We start from the raw sequence: 19,313 nt of genomic DNA on the forward strand, positions 1-19,313 counted from the left end.
ATTGAACTCAGGCCCTTGAGCTTGCGAGGCAGGTGGCAGAACCACTGAGCTAAATCCCCAGCCCATGAAGGATAGAAGTTCTTTAGGTAGATATGGACAACAAGGAACAATACAGATAAAAACAGGTGTGGTCAGAAACTACAAGAAATATTTGTTTCTGAGAGTGCTAGCCAAGAGTCTATCATTAAAATATCTTGAATCATGGTACAAACATCCACATTGATGTTGTCTAATCAGTCATTTGGAACTGAGGATTCATCACAGAGTAAATTGATTTGGGCTTTTGATTTGGTCCAAGCTTAAATGTGAATCCTTCAAATAGTTATTCTCTGCTTTATTTTATGCATTAGCTAAGGTTGACTCACCCTAAAGTCATGCTTTCCATCATTCTGGGAAGCTGTCTGAGCCAAACCCAGCTTGGCTTAGGAATAAGTTATGTTTTGTATTGTAACCATTGGCAATAAGTCTTATTCTTGCTGTAAAACGCACAGTAGGACTGTAACTACTGAAGAATGAGGGAAGGAGGAATTGGGATAAAACTCTGTGGACTTACAGTTTTCTGAGATGTTTTTGTTAAAGATGCTAAACCTTATTCTGTCTGAAAATTTGAGCTGACTTGTACTACAAATCTTTGAGATGCTAGGTCCTAATTTGTGAGACAAACTATGTTGAAGCTGTTGACATTCCCTCTGAGGAATTACTTTGGCAGATTTTCCTGGACAGATCTGTAAAACAGTATGGCTTTTAAATTATCTATAAGTGATGTGTCAAAAGATTGGATAAGAGACTAATAGAGGCTGTTAGTACCCTGAGAAGTCCCTCTCAGTCAGTGCAGATTAGGAGTCAGATCTCCTGGATTAGATTCCTAATTTCTTTTTGTTTGTTTTTGAGACAGGGTCTCACTTTGTAGTTCAGGCTGGCCCTGAGCTCATTCTGTAGCTCAGGCTGGCCTCAAATTTGTGACAATCCTCCTGCCTCTGCCTCCCTGAGTGCTGAGATTACAGGCATGAGCCACCACGCTTGGCTACCCTAATTTCTTTTTATTTTCTCAAATAAATTTCTTTCTTTTTCTTGGTTTCTGCATCTATAAAATAGGGATAGATTTGTTGTTAAAATTAGTTTGGCTCTCTGAACCTAAGTGAACCCCGGACTTTTTGCATAGTCATTTTCATTTCTGTCACTTCAGAGCTAGAATCTTGGGCAGGGATCAGGACAAATTGGGGCAAAGGTATCAGCTATTAAAATAAGGGCTTTTTCGCCAGGTGTGGTGGTGCACACCTGTAATCCTAGCATTTGGGAGGCTGAGGCAGGAGTATGACTGCGAGTTTGAGGCCACCCTGAGCTACATACATAGTGAGTTCAAGGCCAGCCTGAACTGCATTGTGAGACCCTGTTTCAAAAAAAACAAAGAATTTAAAAAAAAAATAGACAAACCCAAAACAAAGAATAAGGGCTTTTTATGGACCAGCGCAAAAGAGTATGATAATTTTGAAACATTATAGCATAATATAGATAGAGAAAAGTATATCTATTAAGGCCATTTAGATTGTCACAAACTGAGTCCTTGTGAGTTTTTTTACTTGTATCACTTTCATTCTTTTCTTCCCATTGAACTCTATACACCTAAATATTTCCTATGCTTTTTAATAATGAAAATGACAAGAGTAGAACAGGGTAAATTGATTAGGAAGAAGTTAATGCTTTTGCTCCCCTGGCATAAGTCTTATGGCTGTTAAGATTGATTTTCTTGCTGGGCATGGTGGCACAGGCCTGTAATCCTAGCACTTGGGAGGCTAAGGCAGGAGGATTGCTGTGAATTTGAGACCAGCCTGGGCTACTCAGTGAGTTCCAGAGCTGTCTGAACTACATAGTGAGACCCTGTCTCAAAAAACAAACAAAAAGATTGCTGGGCATGGTGGCGGACACCTGTAATCCCAGCACTCGGGAGGCTGAGGCAGGAGGATCGCTGTGAGTTCGAGACCAGCCTGGGCTACATAGTGAGTTCCAGGTCAGTCTCAACTACATAGTGAGACCCTGTCTCAAAAACAAAAGATTGATTTTTCTCTTCTCCCTCTTCTCCCTCCTCTGTGTGTGTGTGTGTGTGTGTGTGTGTGTGTGTGGTAGTGGGGATTGAACCCAGGGCTTTTGAACTACATTTCCAGACCTTTTTTATTTTTTGATTTGAGACAGGATCTCATTAAGTTGTCCAGGTAGCAGTTCAATCCACAGTTTGAGGCAGGATTAGCTAACTGGATCAAAGTTGAGAGATTCAAAGGTATTTCCTGTGTCTTTTAAATTGAAACTTTGGGTCTGGGAAGCAGCACAGAAAGGATAAAACTGACACAAAAAAATTAGCTGGAGGCAAGCCTTGCCTCTGTTCATAGTGAAACTTAGTCTCACACCAGCAGTGCTGTGGTTTTTGGCCTTACTCTTGAACCATCTTTGCTGTTGTGGAAGGAAGTGACTTCATGGCCTCTTGGACATGCTTGCCTTGGGTCAGATGTGGAATCTTAGAAGTTCTGAATTGCCATGTTTTATACACTTGTCTTTAGTGTCAAGGTAAATGCCAGACTAGACCTAGCCATGTTGTCCTTGTAATGCATTTTTCTTTTAACAGTTTTCTTCTCTTTCTGCTTTTAGCTGCCAGAGAGGTAGAGTTGCCTCTGTTGATAAAGAACAGATACAGAAGTTCACATCCAAACCTGAATAGCCATTTTTAACTTGAAACACTTTTCCTAAGAGTTGATGTACCAGAATCCTTCCCTTATTTGGTGACTTGCTTAAATCTGAAGCTCACATGAGTTTGCCAGCGATCCTTGTATGCTGGTTATTTGCTTTTTGGTGCCCACAGCAGAGTAGTTTGTGAAATCAGTTTTTTGACCACATCTGCTTTAAACTGGTCTTTCTCTATTGAGTTCTTGGATTAGTTCTTACTCCTCCCTTTCCTAAGAGATTCAGGAGTTTTCCTGTGTTGTGGTAGGTGGGTAGGCAGAGGTTGTTTTCACATCTTTTTTTATGGGTTGTGGTTCTGGTTGTGGATCCCTTAATGATAGTGTGTAAGTACACTTATATTCTTTGACTTACTTGGCCTAGGGATGCATGCCTGTAATCCCAGCTCTTGGGAGGTTGAGGAAAGAGAATCCCTGAGTTTCAGGCCTGCATAGTGAGTTTAAGGCCAACCAGGACTACATAGTGAGACTCTATCTCAAAAAGAAAACAAACATATTCTTGTTTTTTTGTTTTGTTTTGTTAAGAGTAAAGTTTATTTGCAGAAGGAAAAGTAGAAAACTTATATTCTTTGACTCTGGAAACTCTTGTAGATTTGTCCAGAAGAAAGATTACTTCTTTTTTTTTTTTTTTTTTTTTTTTTTGAGACAGGGTCTCACTATGTAGTTGAGATTGGCCTGGAACTCACTGTGTAGCCCAGGCTGGTCTCAAACTTGCAGTTATCCTCCTGCCTCAACCTCCCGAGTGCTGGGATTACAGGCATGCGCTACTATGCCCAGCCTGAGAGATTACATTTTAAAATTAGTTTTATTATTGGTAATGTTACGGAAAATAGGCTTTTATTTTTATCTTTTCTCTCTTCTTGCTGGCATTATTTGTCATTTTAAGTGTTTCCATTAACTTGTGTGAGTATTACCTAGATTGGAAATATCTGCTTCTCTCTCTCTTTTTTTTTGCGGGGGGTACCAGGGATCAAACTCGGGACCTTGTGCTTATGAGGCAGGCAGCAAAACCACTGAGCTAAATCCTCCGCCCATATCTGCTTCTCTTAATCTGTAAAACTACTTAGTTTGGCCTGTGATCTCTCAGTGAGTGACATCTGGAACCATTGGTGGGTTTATGTTTGAGGTTTCTTAGTTTTTGGTCTTTATATAAACATCCCCAGTGTCTGTCTGTCTTCATTCTGCTGAAGAGAAAGAGCTCAGACTCTGGAGCCTGGATTGATCTTAGACAACTTCTGTATTTCTCTGTACTTGGTTTCCTTGTCTGTACTATAGAAATAATAGTATGGTACTTATTTCACAGGAAGGTTATAAGGTTAAATGAGTTAACAGATTTAAGCTACTTAGTAAGGCATAGAAAATGCTATAGAAAGTGCCAACTTTTTTGGTACCAGGGGCTGTTTTGTAGAAGACAATTTTTCCATGGGTGTGTGTGGGAGATGTTTTGGCATTAGATTCTCATAAGGAGTATGCAACGTAGACCTGCTCAGTTCACAGTAGGGTTTGCAGTCCTATGAGAGTATAATGCCACTGCTTATCTGACAGGAGTGATGTGAAAAGTGGGGAGCAGTTGTAAATACAAATGAAGTTTCACCATCCACCCCTTGCCCTTGCCACTTGCCACCTGCTATGCAGCCCAGTTCCTAAGAAGTCAGAGACCAGTACCAGTACTGGAGACTAAGTACCTAGGGGTTGGGGGCCCCTGCTATAGAAATTTTGACCATCATTTTTAAGGTAGTTGTGTATGGTACATTTGTTTTAGCTAGCTAGGAATACTTAATCTCTCAGTGTCTGAGTAGCTTGGGGTACTTTTAGCCCCTTAAGCACAGAGTCAGCTCTGTAAATTTGTCCTGTAAATTTTTAAGTGGAGGGCTACCTGCAGACTTCTAATAGATGTAGTCCAATATGTAAAATCAGGAGTCAGGCCATATTGTTTTCTGTATGGGTTTTAGAGCTAGGCAAAAGAATAGAGCACTAGATTGATAGGTTCTTTGGTACCAGGAATGGAACTCAGGACATTGTGCTTGTGAAGCAGGTGCAGCACCACTTAGCTAAATCCCTGACCCCGAGTCCTTTGCTTTCAATTGTGGAGTGCTGTTTGAACTTCAGTGTTTCTTTTGCTCTTGCCATATAGCAAGCTGGAAATTATAGAGCTGGATTCCAATCTGAGCTCATCCATCTCTTTTCACTCATATATCACATATCGATGACTCCTTTGTCTGAGAATGTAGGAATTAATTATTCACTGAAGGAGATCATAGTCTAGAGCCATGGTGATCAATAGTTATGGTAGCTATTTTAATAAACTAAAATAAAATTTAAAAATCAGTAAATTCATTTCCTCAGTTACACTATCTGTCCTTCGAGCAGCATATAGTTAGTGGCTACTTCATTGGTCACTGGAGAGAGAACATCTCCATCATCATGGAAAGTTCTGTTGGACAGACTTGGTCTTGAGACAGATGTGTTGTGTATATAATTGAGATGTGCTCTGAATCCCTGATAACCAGGTAACAAAGATATATGAGATATTCTTTGAGTCCAGAGGATAAGGTGTCAGGTAGTCTAGCTTGAAGGGAGAGAGTTGAGGGAGGTTTAATAGAGGAAAAGTGGGACTTTGTTAGATAAGAAAGGAATGCATGAGAAGGCATTCCAGGCAAAGAGAACACAGCCCCAGAAATAATATGGTGAATTTAGAGTACCATGAGTAGCTCTTTGTTACTGAAAGGTAGGTTTTGTTGGCAAAAGTGGATGCAGAAAAGACTTTGTTCACCGTGTATTTATTGGTCACCTGCTATGAGTCTGTATAGAGATACTGTCATAAATAAACGTCATAGTTATGTATCTCTGTGTGTAATATATTTTATATATAAAATTATTTGGTGAATAAGTACTATGAAAGCAGGGTAAACTACAGCAAGCAGTTGTTCTCACTTAATCTTACCCAAAAAGGCCGAGAAGCGATAAGCAGTTTTTCTCATATTTTGCTGTACAATATAGTCACTCTTAATCCTAATGCAGGGTTAGGGGTATTGCTCAGTTATAAAGCCCTTGGTCAGCATGTGCAATGGCCAAGATTCAGTTCGCAGCATCACAAAAACAAGAAAACCCAAATCCTAATACCCCCTCCCACCCCTTAGTTAAAGATGACTGTCTTTTTTTTTTTTGAGACAGGGTCTTACTATGTAGTTGAGACTGACCTGGAACTCACTATGTAGCCCAGGCTGGTCTCAAACTCATAGCGATCCTCCTGCCTCAGCTGTGCTGGGATTACAGGCATGCACCCAGCTCAAGAAGACTGTCTTTTTTAAGGACTGTAAATGTGAAGACGCCAAGATGGGAACATGTTCATTCGAAAAATGAGAAGAGATAGCAGTGAAGTAAGATTATGTAAGCCTTTTGTAGGCCATTGTCAGGATATTCGTTTCTTTTCTGATGTTAACTGGTCTTTTCTTGCCTAGTCACTTGGACTTAAATGTAGCAGATGGAACTGTTTCTAGTCCGGATCAGAATTCTGATTTTTTTTTTTTTTTGGGTACAGGGGATTGAACTTGAACTTGTTCTTACAAGGCAGGTGTGGTGCCACTGAGCTAAATCCCTGGCCTCTCTCTCTTTTATTTTTTTATTTTATTTTATTTTTTTTTTTTGAGACACGGTCTCACTGTATAGTTCTACTGGCCTTGAACTCACTGTGTAGCTCATGCTGGCTTTGAATTCTTGGTCATCCTCCTGCCTCAGCTTCTTGAGTGCTGGGTTTTCAAGTGTGTACCTCTATGACGGGCAGGAACAGAATTCTTAAGTCCTGAGAGAACTCTGTTTTCCTTTGAATATTTTTTTCTGGGTTTTGCCAAGTTACCCTCCAAAAAAAGATGGGTTTAAGTTCTCACCAATAATGGTAAGTATGTGATTTCTCTACAACATTACTATTAATACTGAACATCTTTTTTGAGATTGTGTGTGTGTGTATTTGTGTGTTACATATACCTGGGTAACCTGTTTTTTTGTTTCGTTTTGTTTTTTTTGGTACCAGGGATTGAACTCGGGTCCTTACACTTACAACGCAGGCCACTGAACCGCTGAGCTAAATCCCCGGCGGTAACCTGTCTAATCATTTTCAAATCTGTATTTTAGTATTCCTTTCAGTAGTCCCATAAGTGTGTACTAAGTGCCAAACACCATGCATGCTAGGCTATTTTAAAATATTACTGAAAGGAAAATAAAACAAAATATTATTGAAAGGGAATAAAGACTTTCTAAATTATTTCTAAAAATGAAGGCAGTGTTTGACTTAGTTTGAGTCTTTAAAAAGACTCCTTCCAGGGCTAGGGATTTGGCTCAGTCATTCCACCATCTGCCTCGCAAGCACAAGGGCCCCATGTTGGATCCCAGGTACCATTAAAAAAAAAACTCCTTCTAAATGGGTGTGGGCACATGCCTGTAATCCCAGCATTTGGAAGACTGAGGGAACCTGGGCTGCATAATGAGTTCAAGGCCAATCTGAGTTACACAGGGAGACCCTATCTCAAAAAACCAGGAAAAAAAAAGGACCCCTGGTTCTGGGATACTGCTGGTGGTTTCTTGGAACTAAAAGCACTGGGACTTAGGGACAGGGGCTATGATTATCAGAGTATAGAATGGTCCTTTCCTTCATCTGTTGTTTTCTCTCTGTTCTCTGAGTCCATTACCATTGGGTGTTTGCAACAATAGCTTCTTACCTGGTCTCTTGGCTTTCAACCCTCTTACCCTGCCCACCCCCCAAATCCCTAAATTTTCTCAATAACCAGCATGATGTTTAAAGATGCAGCTTTGCAGTCATGTGTGGCGGCAGTACACATATAATGCTAACCCTCAGGATGCTGAGACAGGAGGATCACTGTGAGTTTGTGGCCAGCCTGGTTTATGAAGTGAGTTCCAGGCCAGCCTGAACTATATAGTGAGACCTTGCCTCCAAAAACCCCCAAATAAATAAATGAACAAATAAGCAGCTTTACTCATTTACATGTACTTACCTGCTCAAGGCATTTTAATCAATTAAGATCAAACTCTTTTAAGAAGGATTTCTACAACTGGTCCTGTGTACATCTCTAGCCCTCCACCTATAGCATCTATTACCTAGCCATGCTAGTCTACAGTGGGCCACTTTTTAAAATTAATTTTCATCTCAAATGACCAGTAATGTTGAACATTTTTCATATGTTTATTTGCTGCTTTTACTTCTTTATCTGAGAAATGTCTGTTCATTTCAGATGCACATTTTTGAATTGGGTTTTTGTATTTGGGGGGGGTCTGATTTTTTTAAGTTCTTTATATATTCTAGATTGTAGTCCTTTGTCAGAGGAACAGCTGGTAAAATCTTTTTCCCACATTCTAGGTTGTATCTTACCTCTCTATTGGTGGTTTCTCTTGAAGTGCAGAAGCTTTTGTTTTGTTTTGTATTTTTGGTACTGGGGATCAAACTCAGGTCCTTGTGCTTGTGAGGCAGGCACCAGAAACACTGAGTTAAATCCCAGCCCAAGAAGCTTTTTAATAAGATGAGATCCCAGTTATTGATTCTTTTTTTTTTGGCCCTTGTGCTTGTGAGGCAGGCGGCGGAACCACTGAGGCAAATCCCCGACCCCTAGTTGTTGATTCTTTGTGCTAGCTTCTGTGCTACTGAGGTTTTTGTTCATAAAGTCTTTTTCCTATATCAATGTTTTCAAGAGTTCTGCCTATCTTCCAGCAAGTTTAGTGTTTCTGTTTTAATATTTAGATCTTTGATCCATTTCCGTTTTAGTTTAGTGCATGGTGAAAGATATGGGTCTAGTTTTAATCTTTGGCAAGTTGAAACCCAATTTTTCCAGCACCATTTATTAAAGCAGCTATCTTTCTTCCAGTGAAGGTTTTTGGCTCCTTTGTCAAAGATGAGGTGGCTGGGGATGTCTGGAGTTGTTTCTGCATCTTCTATTCTGTTCCACTGATCCTTGGGTCTGTTTTCTGTCAGTATAGTGTACCACTTTGAGATCATCACACATGTTATTTTCTTTGCTTATGACATATCACAACATGACTCCTTATTGTCTCCAAAACCAACCAATTAATTTCCTCAACCTTCAGGTTTCAACTCAGTATTTTTTCTGAGAAAATTTCTCTGATGTTTCCTTATATTCTTGAAACATCCTATCTCTCCCTAATCACAACCCTTTATAATTGTGTCCCCTATAGAGAAGGATTTTTGTACCTTGTTCACAGTTTGTGTATCATGTTCTGTACATAGAAAGTAGTCACTTAAGTGGTTTCTGTTTAACCAACCAATGAATGAAGGAATGGGTGGACAGTGTGAGAAGGACCTCACCATCGTTCCTTTTTTTTTTTTGATACTGGGGATTGAACTCAGGACCTAGCGATTGTGAGTCAGGCGGTAGAATCACTGAATCCAATCCCTGGCCCTTATCATCCTTCTTATACTGTTGACTTAGTTCATTTATAATATGGGCTTGAGCTTGTGTATGTTTGTGCCCTTGGAGAACTGTTTTATGTTTGCCCACCTGATCACAGAGAGGAGCTTTAGCCATTTCTTTTCTCTCTTTATACAATACAGACACAGGGTGTCTCAGCTCACCTGTTTGGGTGGATGGGCAGGAAAGTTCTCAGGCACTGAGAAAGATGAGTCAGAAAAAAAAAGTCATTCAGAAAGTAAGCTAGTCAGAGCAACAGTGCTGCCCTTTGACTGAACTTTCTCTTTTTCTTTATACCTTGAGATGCTGAGCTGGTGGCACTTAGAGGTATCTTAGGAAGGGCCCAGGAACCTCTGGCCTAAGTGAAATCTTTATTGAGTCTCATTTATAATTCTCTGTAGCCTTTGGCATATTTGAGTTCAAGAATGTGGAAAACAGCACTCTTTGGCATTTTGTGTCATTTGTGTTATGGAATAGGATGGTACTTGCACAAAAGCTGGCAAGAAGGGTTTAATTTAGTTAGAATCATACACTTGTGGGGTTTTAGCTTTGGAGAGAACACTGTAAGTTCAACTGAGGTGGTGAGAGGTGGATCGCATTAGAGTATTCTGGCAATGGGAGTTTTTTTAGATTATACTTTTCATTACTACCAGCTTCACCATGAGAATTACCAGTTCCCAGTATGTCTGTATGGTAATGCTTAAGTGTTGTGCAAGTAGAAAAAATTTTTAAGCCACTTCATTGTTGTAGATGTTTAAGCCTAGGGATCATCAGACTTTTTCTGTAAAGGGTCAAATAGTAAATAATTTAGGCTTTGTGAGCCATATGCCTTTTGCTGCAGCTATTCAACTCCAGGCTGTTCAACTTTTTTTGGGGAAAAGTAGCCACAGACAATATACTGTCAAAGGAATGTGATTATGTTTTAATAGAATTTTATTTATGGACACTGAAATTTAAGTTTATATGTAATTTTCATGTCATGAAATATTCTTTTGATTTTTTTTAAACTAAAAAAATGTAAAAGCTATTCATGGCTCATGGGCTGTACAGAAAGAGGCTAGATTTGATCTGTGGGCCATAACTTACCAACCTGTGATCTAGCCCAGTGATTCTCAAATCTGGCTGTCTTTCAGAATTACCTGGAGACTGTAGAAAATGCTGATTTGCAGTCCCCATTGTCTCTCTCTTTCTCAATTCCCTCCCAGGATTCTGATTCTGTAGAATTGTGAATTTTTTTTTTTCTCCCAGGACCTTGTGCTTGCAAGGCAAGCAGGGGTACCACTGAGCTAATCCCCTGGTCCGAAATCTGTATTTTTTATAAAAGCTGCTCAGGGGATACACCTACACTTAGGATTATAAAATCATCCATGCTGACCTCTCAATTTTCTCAGTTTATCATTTTATCGTTGAAGAAATAGGCTTAGATACTTGATGTGATTTGTAAATAAATATCATAACCAAAGTTTCAGCCTAAATCTTTGACTCTAGGATCAGAGTTCATAATAGTGTTTGTCCATACTGTTTTGTCTTATTCTTTCTACCTAGTAGGCATATGAACAGTAAACATATAACAGTTACATTTTCATGACTCTTTAATTTTTTTACTTTTTTTCCCCCCTTTACGTGATGCTGATGATTGAATTTAGGCCTTTGTACATGTCAGGCAAATTTCTGCTACTGAGCTACCCCTCCAGCTCCTTTTCTTTATACCTTGGTATAGATTTTCCTCAAGATCTAGCTAGGTACTTTAAGCTCAGTTTTCTTGTCCCTGTGCTTGTGGGTTGGGTTTTCAGAAGTTGACTGTTGATTTGACATTTAGCCCAATTTCCTTTCAGTCTGCTGGATCTAATTAGAAGAGATAATGTAGTAATAGCAAGTGAATTGTTCTAATACTGTATAAGACTTTACTTAGATACTATTAAACTGCTTAGGTGCAGTACAAGGATGAGAGGCATTGTTTCAAGCATTAGAGAAGTAGTTTGTTTGTTTTTTTAATTGAATTTATTGGTACATTCTAGGTAGATAGTACAGTTACATTCATTACTGGGATCTTGTACCTTTACATGCCAGGTCTTGGTTAGAGAAGTAGTTTTAAAGGATATGTTTTACACTTAAATTCACATGGCTCAGATCCAGCCTTCTAAATGGGGCACTCCAGTATGGAACTTGTACTTAATTATAGCTAATTGAGCTGTTGTTTTGCTCAGAGCAGTTCAGGGATGGAGAAAGTGCAAGTGAAGAGTAATTACCATCCCTGTTGTATCTCAATGTTGGTGTAGCTTTTTGGTACATGGGAGGGATGTGAGTATTGATTTTAGGTTGCTCTGTCTTCCTGTAAGGGTTTAAGTCATGCTTCGCCACTCATCTCATCCTAGAAAGAGGAGTGCTGAAAATACTAAATAACTTTTCTCTTTTTAAATGATTACTTACTGTTACAGAATTTCCATATTTTGTGGGCCAAGACACCCTTCTTCCCTTTCTTTATTATGTTCTTAAATCATACATACCCCAGAGACTTTTATCTAAGGGATTGTGATAGTGAGGGAATCAGTGATTCCTATCACTTTAATAGTTGTTAGCGCCTTGTCTTAAGATTTTTGGAACATAAATGGGTAGCTGGCAAGTTAGAATTTTGTTTATTTTATTGCAACGAGGGACCTTGTTGTACATGAGGGTGACAGTGGCAGCCTTTCCAGTACAACCTCTGATGCCCTGTCATCTCAGGAATTGGACCGAAGGCACTAGTATACCTCCCCGCTGCTGCAAAAACAAAACAAAACAAAAAACCACTTTAAAAATGCACTGTGGAATTCCTTTTTAAAAAAATCTTTATTAAGTTTATTGGTACATTTTAGGTATACAATACTGTTATATTCATCATTGGGATCATGTATCTTTATATGACTTATCTTGGTTTTTATTTTTCCCCATTGCCCAGCCCTCCCTTTACCCCTTCCACCCTTCCCTGTTTATAAAGACATTGCTTCTATGTTTTTTCTTTTCACATATTTTTTTCTTCCTTTTTATTTTTCCTCTATCCCTCCCACTTCCTCTGCTCTTTTGGACCTTTTCTTCTTTTTCTTTTTTCTTTCTTTCTTTTTTTTTTTGGTACCGGGGATCGAACTCGGGTCCTTGAGCTTGTAAGGCAGTCGGTGGAACCACTGAGCTAAATCCCCAGCCCAGACCTTTTCTTCCTATTACACAATATTAATTATACATTTTGATCCTTATTTATGCTTTTAGTTTTTCACTCCAGAGAAACTATTTGGCATTTACACATGTGTGGTTTATTAATTTCACTTAAGAGTATGGCCTCAGTTTGCATCCACTTAGCTGTAAATATCTCTAGTTTCTCATTCTTTATGGCTGAGTAGTACTCCATTTTATTAAAAAAACAAAACAAAACACATTTTCTCTATCCAGTCTCCAGTTGATGGGCAATTGGGCGGTTCCAAATTTTAGCTGTTAAAAACTGTGCCTCGCTGGGCGTGGTGGCGCACACCTGTAATCCCAGCACTTGGGAGGCTGAGGCAGGGGGATCACTGTGAGTTCAAGACCAGCCTGGGCTACACAGTGAGTTCCAGGTCAGTCTCAACTACATAGTGAGACCCTGTCTCAAAAAACAAAACAAAACAAAACAAAACACAGGGCCGGGGATTTAGCTCAGTGGTTCTGGTGCCTACGTCACAAGCACAAGAGCCTGAGTTCGATCCCCAGTACCAAAAAAACCCCCCCAAAAACTGTGCCTCTATAAACATGGGTGAGCATATATTGATGTGATATGATTGTTTTAATTCTTTTGGGAAGATACACAGCAGAGGAATAGCTGGGTCAAATGGAACTTCTTTTTTGTTTTTTTTTTGTTTGTTTGTTTGTTTTTTGAGACAGGGTCTCACTGTGTAGTTGAGACTGACCTGGAACTCACTATGTAGCCCAGGCTGGTCTCGAACTCACAGCGATCCTCCTGCCTCAAATGGAACTTCTAATCCTAGTTGTTTGAAATATCTCTATATTGATTTCCACAGTGGTTGCACCAGTCTACACTCCCACCAATGAAGAAGGGTTCCTTTCTGCCCACAACCCTGCCAGCATTTGTTATTTGTTGGTTTCTTGGAATTCCTTTTAATACTGAGTATTCTTACTGTCCTTAGAATGATTCACTTTTCAGTTTTCTACAATTGTGTCAGCAGGGACAACTATTTAGGAATTAAAATTGGGCATATTTCAATATGAAGCTGCAGCTTTTTTCTTTTGTGCTCCAAGGTTCACAAAGCACTTTTATGCAATTTCAGGGAAGTATTTTTTGTTTGTTGAGACGGAGTCTCTGTGTAGTTTAGGCTATCCTTGAACTTAACTATGTATCCCATGGCCTCGATCTCATGGTGATCCTCTTATCTCAGCCTCCCAAATACTGGGATTACAGGCTTGCGCCACCATATCCAGCTCAAGGAATAATTTCCAGGGCTTGTATAAACATTTATTTTTCACACAGTCATAGGGGCTGATATTGAGCTTGAAATGAGGTAGATTAGTATGATTCTGTTCCTACCAAAGTTCCCTTCCCTTCCCTCCCCTCCTCTCCTTTCCCTTCCCTATGCTACCCTATTCTTCTCTTTCCTTCTTTCCTTCCCTCCCTCCCTTCCTTTCTTTTTTGCAGCACTGGGGGTTGAACTCAGGACCTGCACTTGCTAGGCGGGCTCAGTACCACTGAGCTGCATCTTTGGCTTTCTACTCTTTATTTATAAATCTAACCAATCTATAAATAATTCCTCCTGGTTATGAATGAGTTAATGAGTGTATGATTGATGCTTGTAGAAAGAGGGATAGTTGAGTTAAAATAAGAACACAGAGAGAATGATATTTTTATATTTCTATTTGAAATCATTTCATTCCTTATCAGAAAAGTTGTACAACCCTCAATTTATTGCCAACCTGACATACGAGCAGCTTGGTTTACAACCAGAATTTTAGTTTTATCTTATGATGACCACTTGTGCTTCCAAATGGTCTCAGATTCAGATTTAACACTTGAAGAGTTCTGGAAGGAGCATTACAGCATCCTTTCCTGTGTGGGTTAATTGAGAAATCCTGGGCCAATGTCTCTGTTTGGACACTGAGATCTGCCTGGAAAAAAATGTGGCCAAAAAAGAAAAATGTGGCCTAAAATTATACAGCAGAAGACTTTGAAAGCTGTGTAGAGGAGCCTGACCAACTTGAGTTACAACCAACCCTCGCAAATGAATTGAGTTTGTAAGTCAAGGATCCACTGTAACAGTAATACAAAGAACTCTCACTTGTCCTTCTCTCAGGTTCTCTAGTTGTTAGCATTTGACCATTTACTGTATTATTCATTAGGAGAGAATGTTAAGGTAACAATTGAGTGTTTTTTTGTTTTTTGTTTTTTTTTTTAGTAAAAGTCAGGCATGCTTTGACATGATTGTCTCATTTAATCATTGCAATAACCCAATACCATACAGGCTTATAGGGCTTAAGGAGGTTAGGTCAGTTGCCTGAGATTCCACAGCAGGTAAATATCAGCAATGGGACTTAAACACAAATTGGTTTGATAGGAGGGTCCCTGTCTCACACTGTCTTCCTCTATAAGTAGACATAGAGACCTACATTCTAGCTCAGGTTTTACTACTAACATCAGTATGACCACAGACAGTTTATTTTGCAGTTGTTCCTCACATTTCCATTCTGTAAATGGAACCTAACATCCCTGACCCTGACTCACCTAAGTTTTTTTTCACCTAACTTTTTTTAATTTTTTTTTTTTTTTTTTTTTTTTTTTTTTTTTTTTTGGTACCAGGGCTCAAACTCAGGACCTTGCACTTGTAAGGCAGGTGGCGGAACCACTGAGCTAAAATCCTCGCCAGAGCAAAGTTCTTGAAATGTTTCTTTGTTTTGTTTTGTTTTTTTCTTCTTGGTACCAGAGATCAAACTCAGGACCTTGCACTTGCAAGGCATTTCACCTAACTTTAAAGACAAATTATCTTCAGTGAAGTGTCCTGAGCTTTTTAACTACATCAATCAGTATTTGGACCTTGTATAATCAATTATTGTAATGTAATTCCATTAAGAAAAAAAAATATACTGAAGCTTTATATCAGTGATGTTGAAGTTACTGGTGATGTCAGAATATGCACTACCACACCTGGCTTCAATCTTTTTGTTCTGCTCTTTATATTTTGGGTTTTTCACATAAGAGAAACCATGTAATATGTAAGCTTGTGTGTCTGATTTATTTCATTTAACATTATGGTCTGAAGGTACATCCATTTACCTACAAATGCCTCAGGTTTATTCTTTTTCATGGCAGAGTAGTACTCCCTTGTATATAAGTACCATTCATCTAGTGATGGACCTAGATACAGGCTGCTTCCAAGTTTTAGCTGGTATGAATTGTGCTGCTAAAAAATATGGGTATGTATGTCTCACTGTAATTTGATGTTTTTAACTGTTTTGGGACTATACTTAGAGAGTAGTTGGATCAAATGGAATTCCTAATTTTTCAGTTTTTTGAGAATGTCTCTACTGATTTCCATAATGGTTGTATTAATTTACATTCTTGCCAGTAATGTAGAAGGGTTCATTTTTCCTCACAGCTTCTGCAGAATTTATTAATTACTGTACTTGATTCCTTGATAATAGCTGTTCTTTCTGGAATAAGATGAATCTGAGCTGGGCATGGTGGCGCAGGCCTGTAATCCCAGCACTCGGGAGGCTGAGGCAGGAGGATCGCTGTGAGTTCGAGACCAGCCTGGGCTACATAGTGAGTTCCAGCTCAGTCTCAACTACATAGTGAGATCCTGTCTTAGAAAAACAAAACAAACAAAAAAGATGAATCTGAGAGTTTTAATTTGTATTTCTCTGATGACCAGTGATGTTCGTATATTTATTAGCCATTTGTACTTCTGAGAAGAGTCTGTGCATTTCAGTTTCTCACTTTTTGATTGAGTCTTTCACTTTAGGAAGTCTAAGTTTTTTGAGTTCTTCATATAGTCTAGATATTAGTTCTCTCTCTGACCAGTGATGTTCATATATTTATTAGCCATTTATACTTCTGAGAAGAGTTTGTTCATTTCAGTTTCTCACTTTTTGATTGAATCTTTCGCTTTAGGGAGTCTTAAGTTTTTTTTAGATCTTTATATAGTCTAGATATTAGTTCTCTCTCTGAGGAATAGCTGGCAAAAAATTTTTACCACTCTATAGGTTGTCTCATCACTCTCTTGGTGGTTTCTTTTTTATGCAGTAACTTTTAAATTTGATATCCTATTTGTTGATTCTTTTTGCTGTGTTTTGTTTGCAGTACTGGGGACAGAACTCATGACCTAGTACTTGTTAGGCAGGTGCAGCCACTGCACTACATTCTTGGCCCTCCTATTTGTTGATTCTTGATGTTATCTGTTGTGTATTTGGGGCTCTGTTCAGATGGTCCTTACCTACACTTAAGACTTCCAAGACTTTTACCTAGTTTGTCTTCTAGCAAATTAACTGTTTCTGTTTAACAGATTTTTCATTGATTTTGATTTTATTTTAGTACATGGTGAGAGATAAGGGTCTAGATTCAATCTTCTCTGTGTGGATAGCCAGTTTTTCCAGCTCCATTTATTAAAGATGGTATGTTACACATGTATTTTTGGCTTGCTGAATGTTTAATTTTTTTTCATTAGCAATCAATATTTAAAAGCCAAAGAATTTCACATAAAAACCCAAGATTTGTTTGCATTTTGAACCTACATAGAAGATTTGGCTAGAATTACAGTATAATAGTATAGGTCGTTACTGTTCCTACCAGCCTACTTTATGTCTGATCTCTGTAGACAACTTGAATTTTCAGCTCCAAACCTAGAATTTTAATTCCAGTTTTGAAAGCTTATAAAGTACAAAAAAAAATTTTTTTTTTTTTGAGATATGGTCTCACTATGTAGTTAAGACTGAGCTGGAACTCACTATGTAGCCCAGGCTGGTCTCGAACTCACAGCGATCCTCCTTCCTCAGCCTCCCAAGTGCTGGGATTACAGGAGTGCGCCACCATGCCCAGCTATAAAGTACAATTTGATGAGCTACTTATCCATGGGTTACCTTATTTTTGGTTATTAAAGGTTATTACAAGTCCTGCTGTACTGGGTAGATAAAAAAATAGCTTATAAATAAAGTTAGGATTTCTCCAAAATCACCGTTATCCCTGCTTCTGTCAGAATTTCATTTCCATCATTATGGAGCCACAGTGGCTTGTAGACCTCAGAGAGATGCAGCCATCTTCCTCTATTCTCCATACTTCTTATTCACTGCTTTATTCCCTGTACACAGACGCCACTACCAGCAGAGGGTGCTGCCCACTCACTGAGCCTGCTGTCATCCTGGCTCAGCTGAGCAGCAGCTGTTGGGCATGTGCCCTGGGTCTGTATGAGAGTTTGGGCATGTCGTTTTGGTTCCCATCCCCAGTGCCCACCCCTTAGGCCCTGGCCAGGTTATTGTGTCACTGGGGACTCTGTTCAGTAACACAGGAAACTGGGGAAAGTTTAATTGTTTTCTCCTCTCCCTTTTTCCCATGCAGCTGAACAAAAGGTTCATCCTCAGTTTTCTCCATGCCCATGGGAAGCTGTTTACCCGGATTGGGTAAGTGTGCAGGATGTTTATTTTATTTTCCTACATTACAAGTCATTTTGGAATTTAATATTGTTAGCAACTAGACTGTGTTTGTAACTGAGGGCACAGGGTGTGAATTCTTAAAGGCCTCCACCTTTTCTTCCCTTCACTCTCTCTTCTTCTATGTTCATGAAGTTTAGAAAATACTATGCTCTGTCTCTTCTTTGTCTGACTTACTAGATACCCACCCTCCTTTTAAGGTCTTTTCCCAGCCCCCTCCCCTAGTTTCTTTAGCTCTCTTTTTCCTTTGCCTTCTGCCTCAGCCCCTAATGAACTCCTAAAGGCAGTCATGCTACATCCCTGAGTAGAGCTGCCAGGGGTCCTCCTTGGGGAAAACTGTTCACTAATTTTCCCTCTGAGACAAGAGGAACATTTTCTCTCCTCCATGTTCTTCTGGCCTATACCCCTTCCTTTTGTACTCAGTTTCCTATTCCCTGCTGCTAATCTTAGTAAATACCAAGACTGTTCTATGGTTTCACCATCCACCATGGATTTACATACAAATCTGAGGGAAAATAATGTGTGCACAACCTTATTACTTTATCTCAGAAGTCCCTGGAAAGAGATTGAGGTTCAAGTATCTCTTTGGATCAGGGTTCTTCCTCACAGTGTAAAACTCAGGAATACAGCTTGGCTTAACACCCACAAAGCAGACATCTTTTGTGTAGGCCTTCCCTGGGTACAGAACAGTGAAGAAAGAAGTGGCAGTGTTCCCAGAGAGATCTTCTAGATCTCTTCTTTAGTATTTTTTGAACTGGAGTTTTATTGTGACCTGTCCTTTGAGATGACTTGTTTTATATTATAAACCCTCCAGTTATTGTCAGTGCTTCCCTTTCACTTTCTATCATAATACTCTAAGTTTGTCTATAATGCTCTAGAAAGTTTTCCTAGTGGGAACAGGAGCTATGTCATTTTCCACATACTTTTGTATTTCAGTCTTTTGAGAAGTTGAAAGGTTTTGACCTACTTGAAGAAACCATGGATGATGAACTAGAAAGTATGCTTAGCATGTATTAATTTGGCATCAGCCAGAGCAGGAGTGACAGTAATGGCCATTGCAAGGGTAGTCTCACCCCTGCCACATGGGGGCTCGAACTCAGGACCTTGCACTTGTGAGGCAGGCGGTGGCACCACTGAGCTAAATCCCCAGCCCGAAGAGTAGGTTTTTTTTTTGTTTTGTTTTGTTTTTTGAGACAGGGTCTCACTATGTAGCCGAGGCTGGTCTCAAACTCACAGTGATCCTCCTGTGTCAGCCTTCTGAGTGCTGGGATTATAGGTGCATGCCACCATGCCCGGCTCCAAAGGGTAGTTTTGATCTTGAAATGAGTTGGGAAAATTGGAAAAGTGCCCAAAGATGAATGTTTATCAGTAGAAGTGTTTTAGGTGGGCCGGGGATTTGTCTCAGTGGTTCTACCACCTGCCTCGGAAGCTCAAGGGCCCGAGTTTGATCCCTGGTACCAGAAGAAGAAGAAGAAGAAGAAGAAGAAGAGGAAGA

General features: G+C 39.4%; 1 protein-coding gene across 2 annotated transcripts in view; it reads left to right on the forward strand.

Moving 5' to 3' along the window:
* The window catches only part of Smg6 (SMG6 nonsense mediated mRNA decay factor), a 234,931-nt gene that overhangs the window by 31,237 nt on the left and 184,381 nt on the right, over nucleotides 1–19,313 (forward strand). For both annotated transcript variants that reach the window (XM_010642132.1, XM_010642131.3), the window contains one exon: nucleotides 17,727–17,788. In XM_010642132.1, the coding sequence (XP_010640434.1) occupies nucleotides 17,727–17,788 (62 nt within the window). The remainder of the gene's footprint in view (nucleotides 1–17,726; nucleotides 17,789–19,313) is intronic.

Source organism: Fukomys damarensis, unplaced genomic scaffold, assembly GCF_012274545.1.
Source record: "Fukomys damarensis isolate Sample0158 unplaced genomic scaffold, DMR_v1.0_HiC HiC_scaffold_13, whole genome shotgun sequence".
Classification (NCBI taxonomy): domain Eukaryota; kingdom Metazoa; phylum Chordata; class Mammalia; order Rodentia; family Bathyergidae; genus Fukomys; species Fukomys damarensis.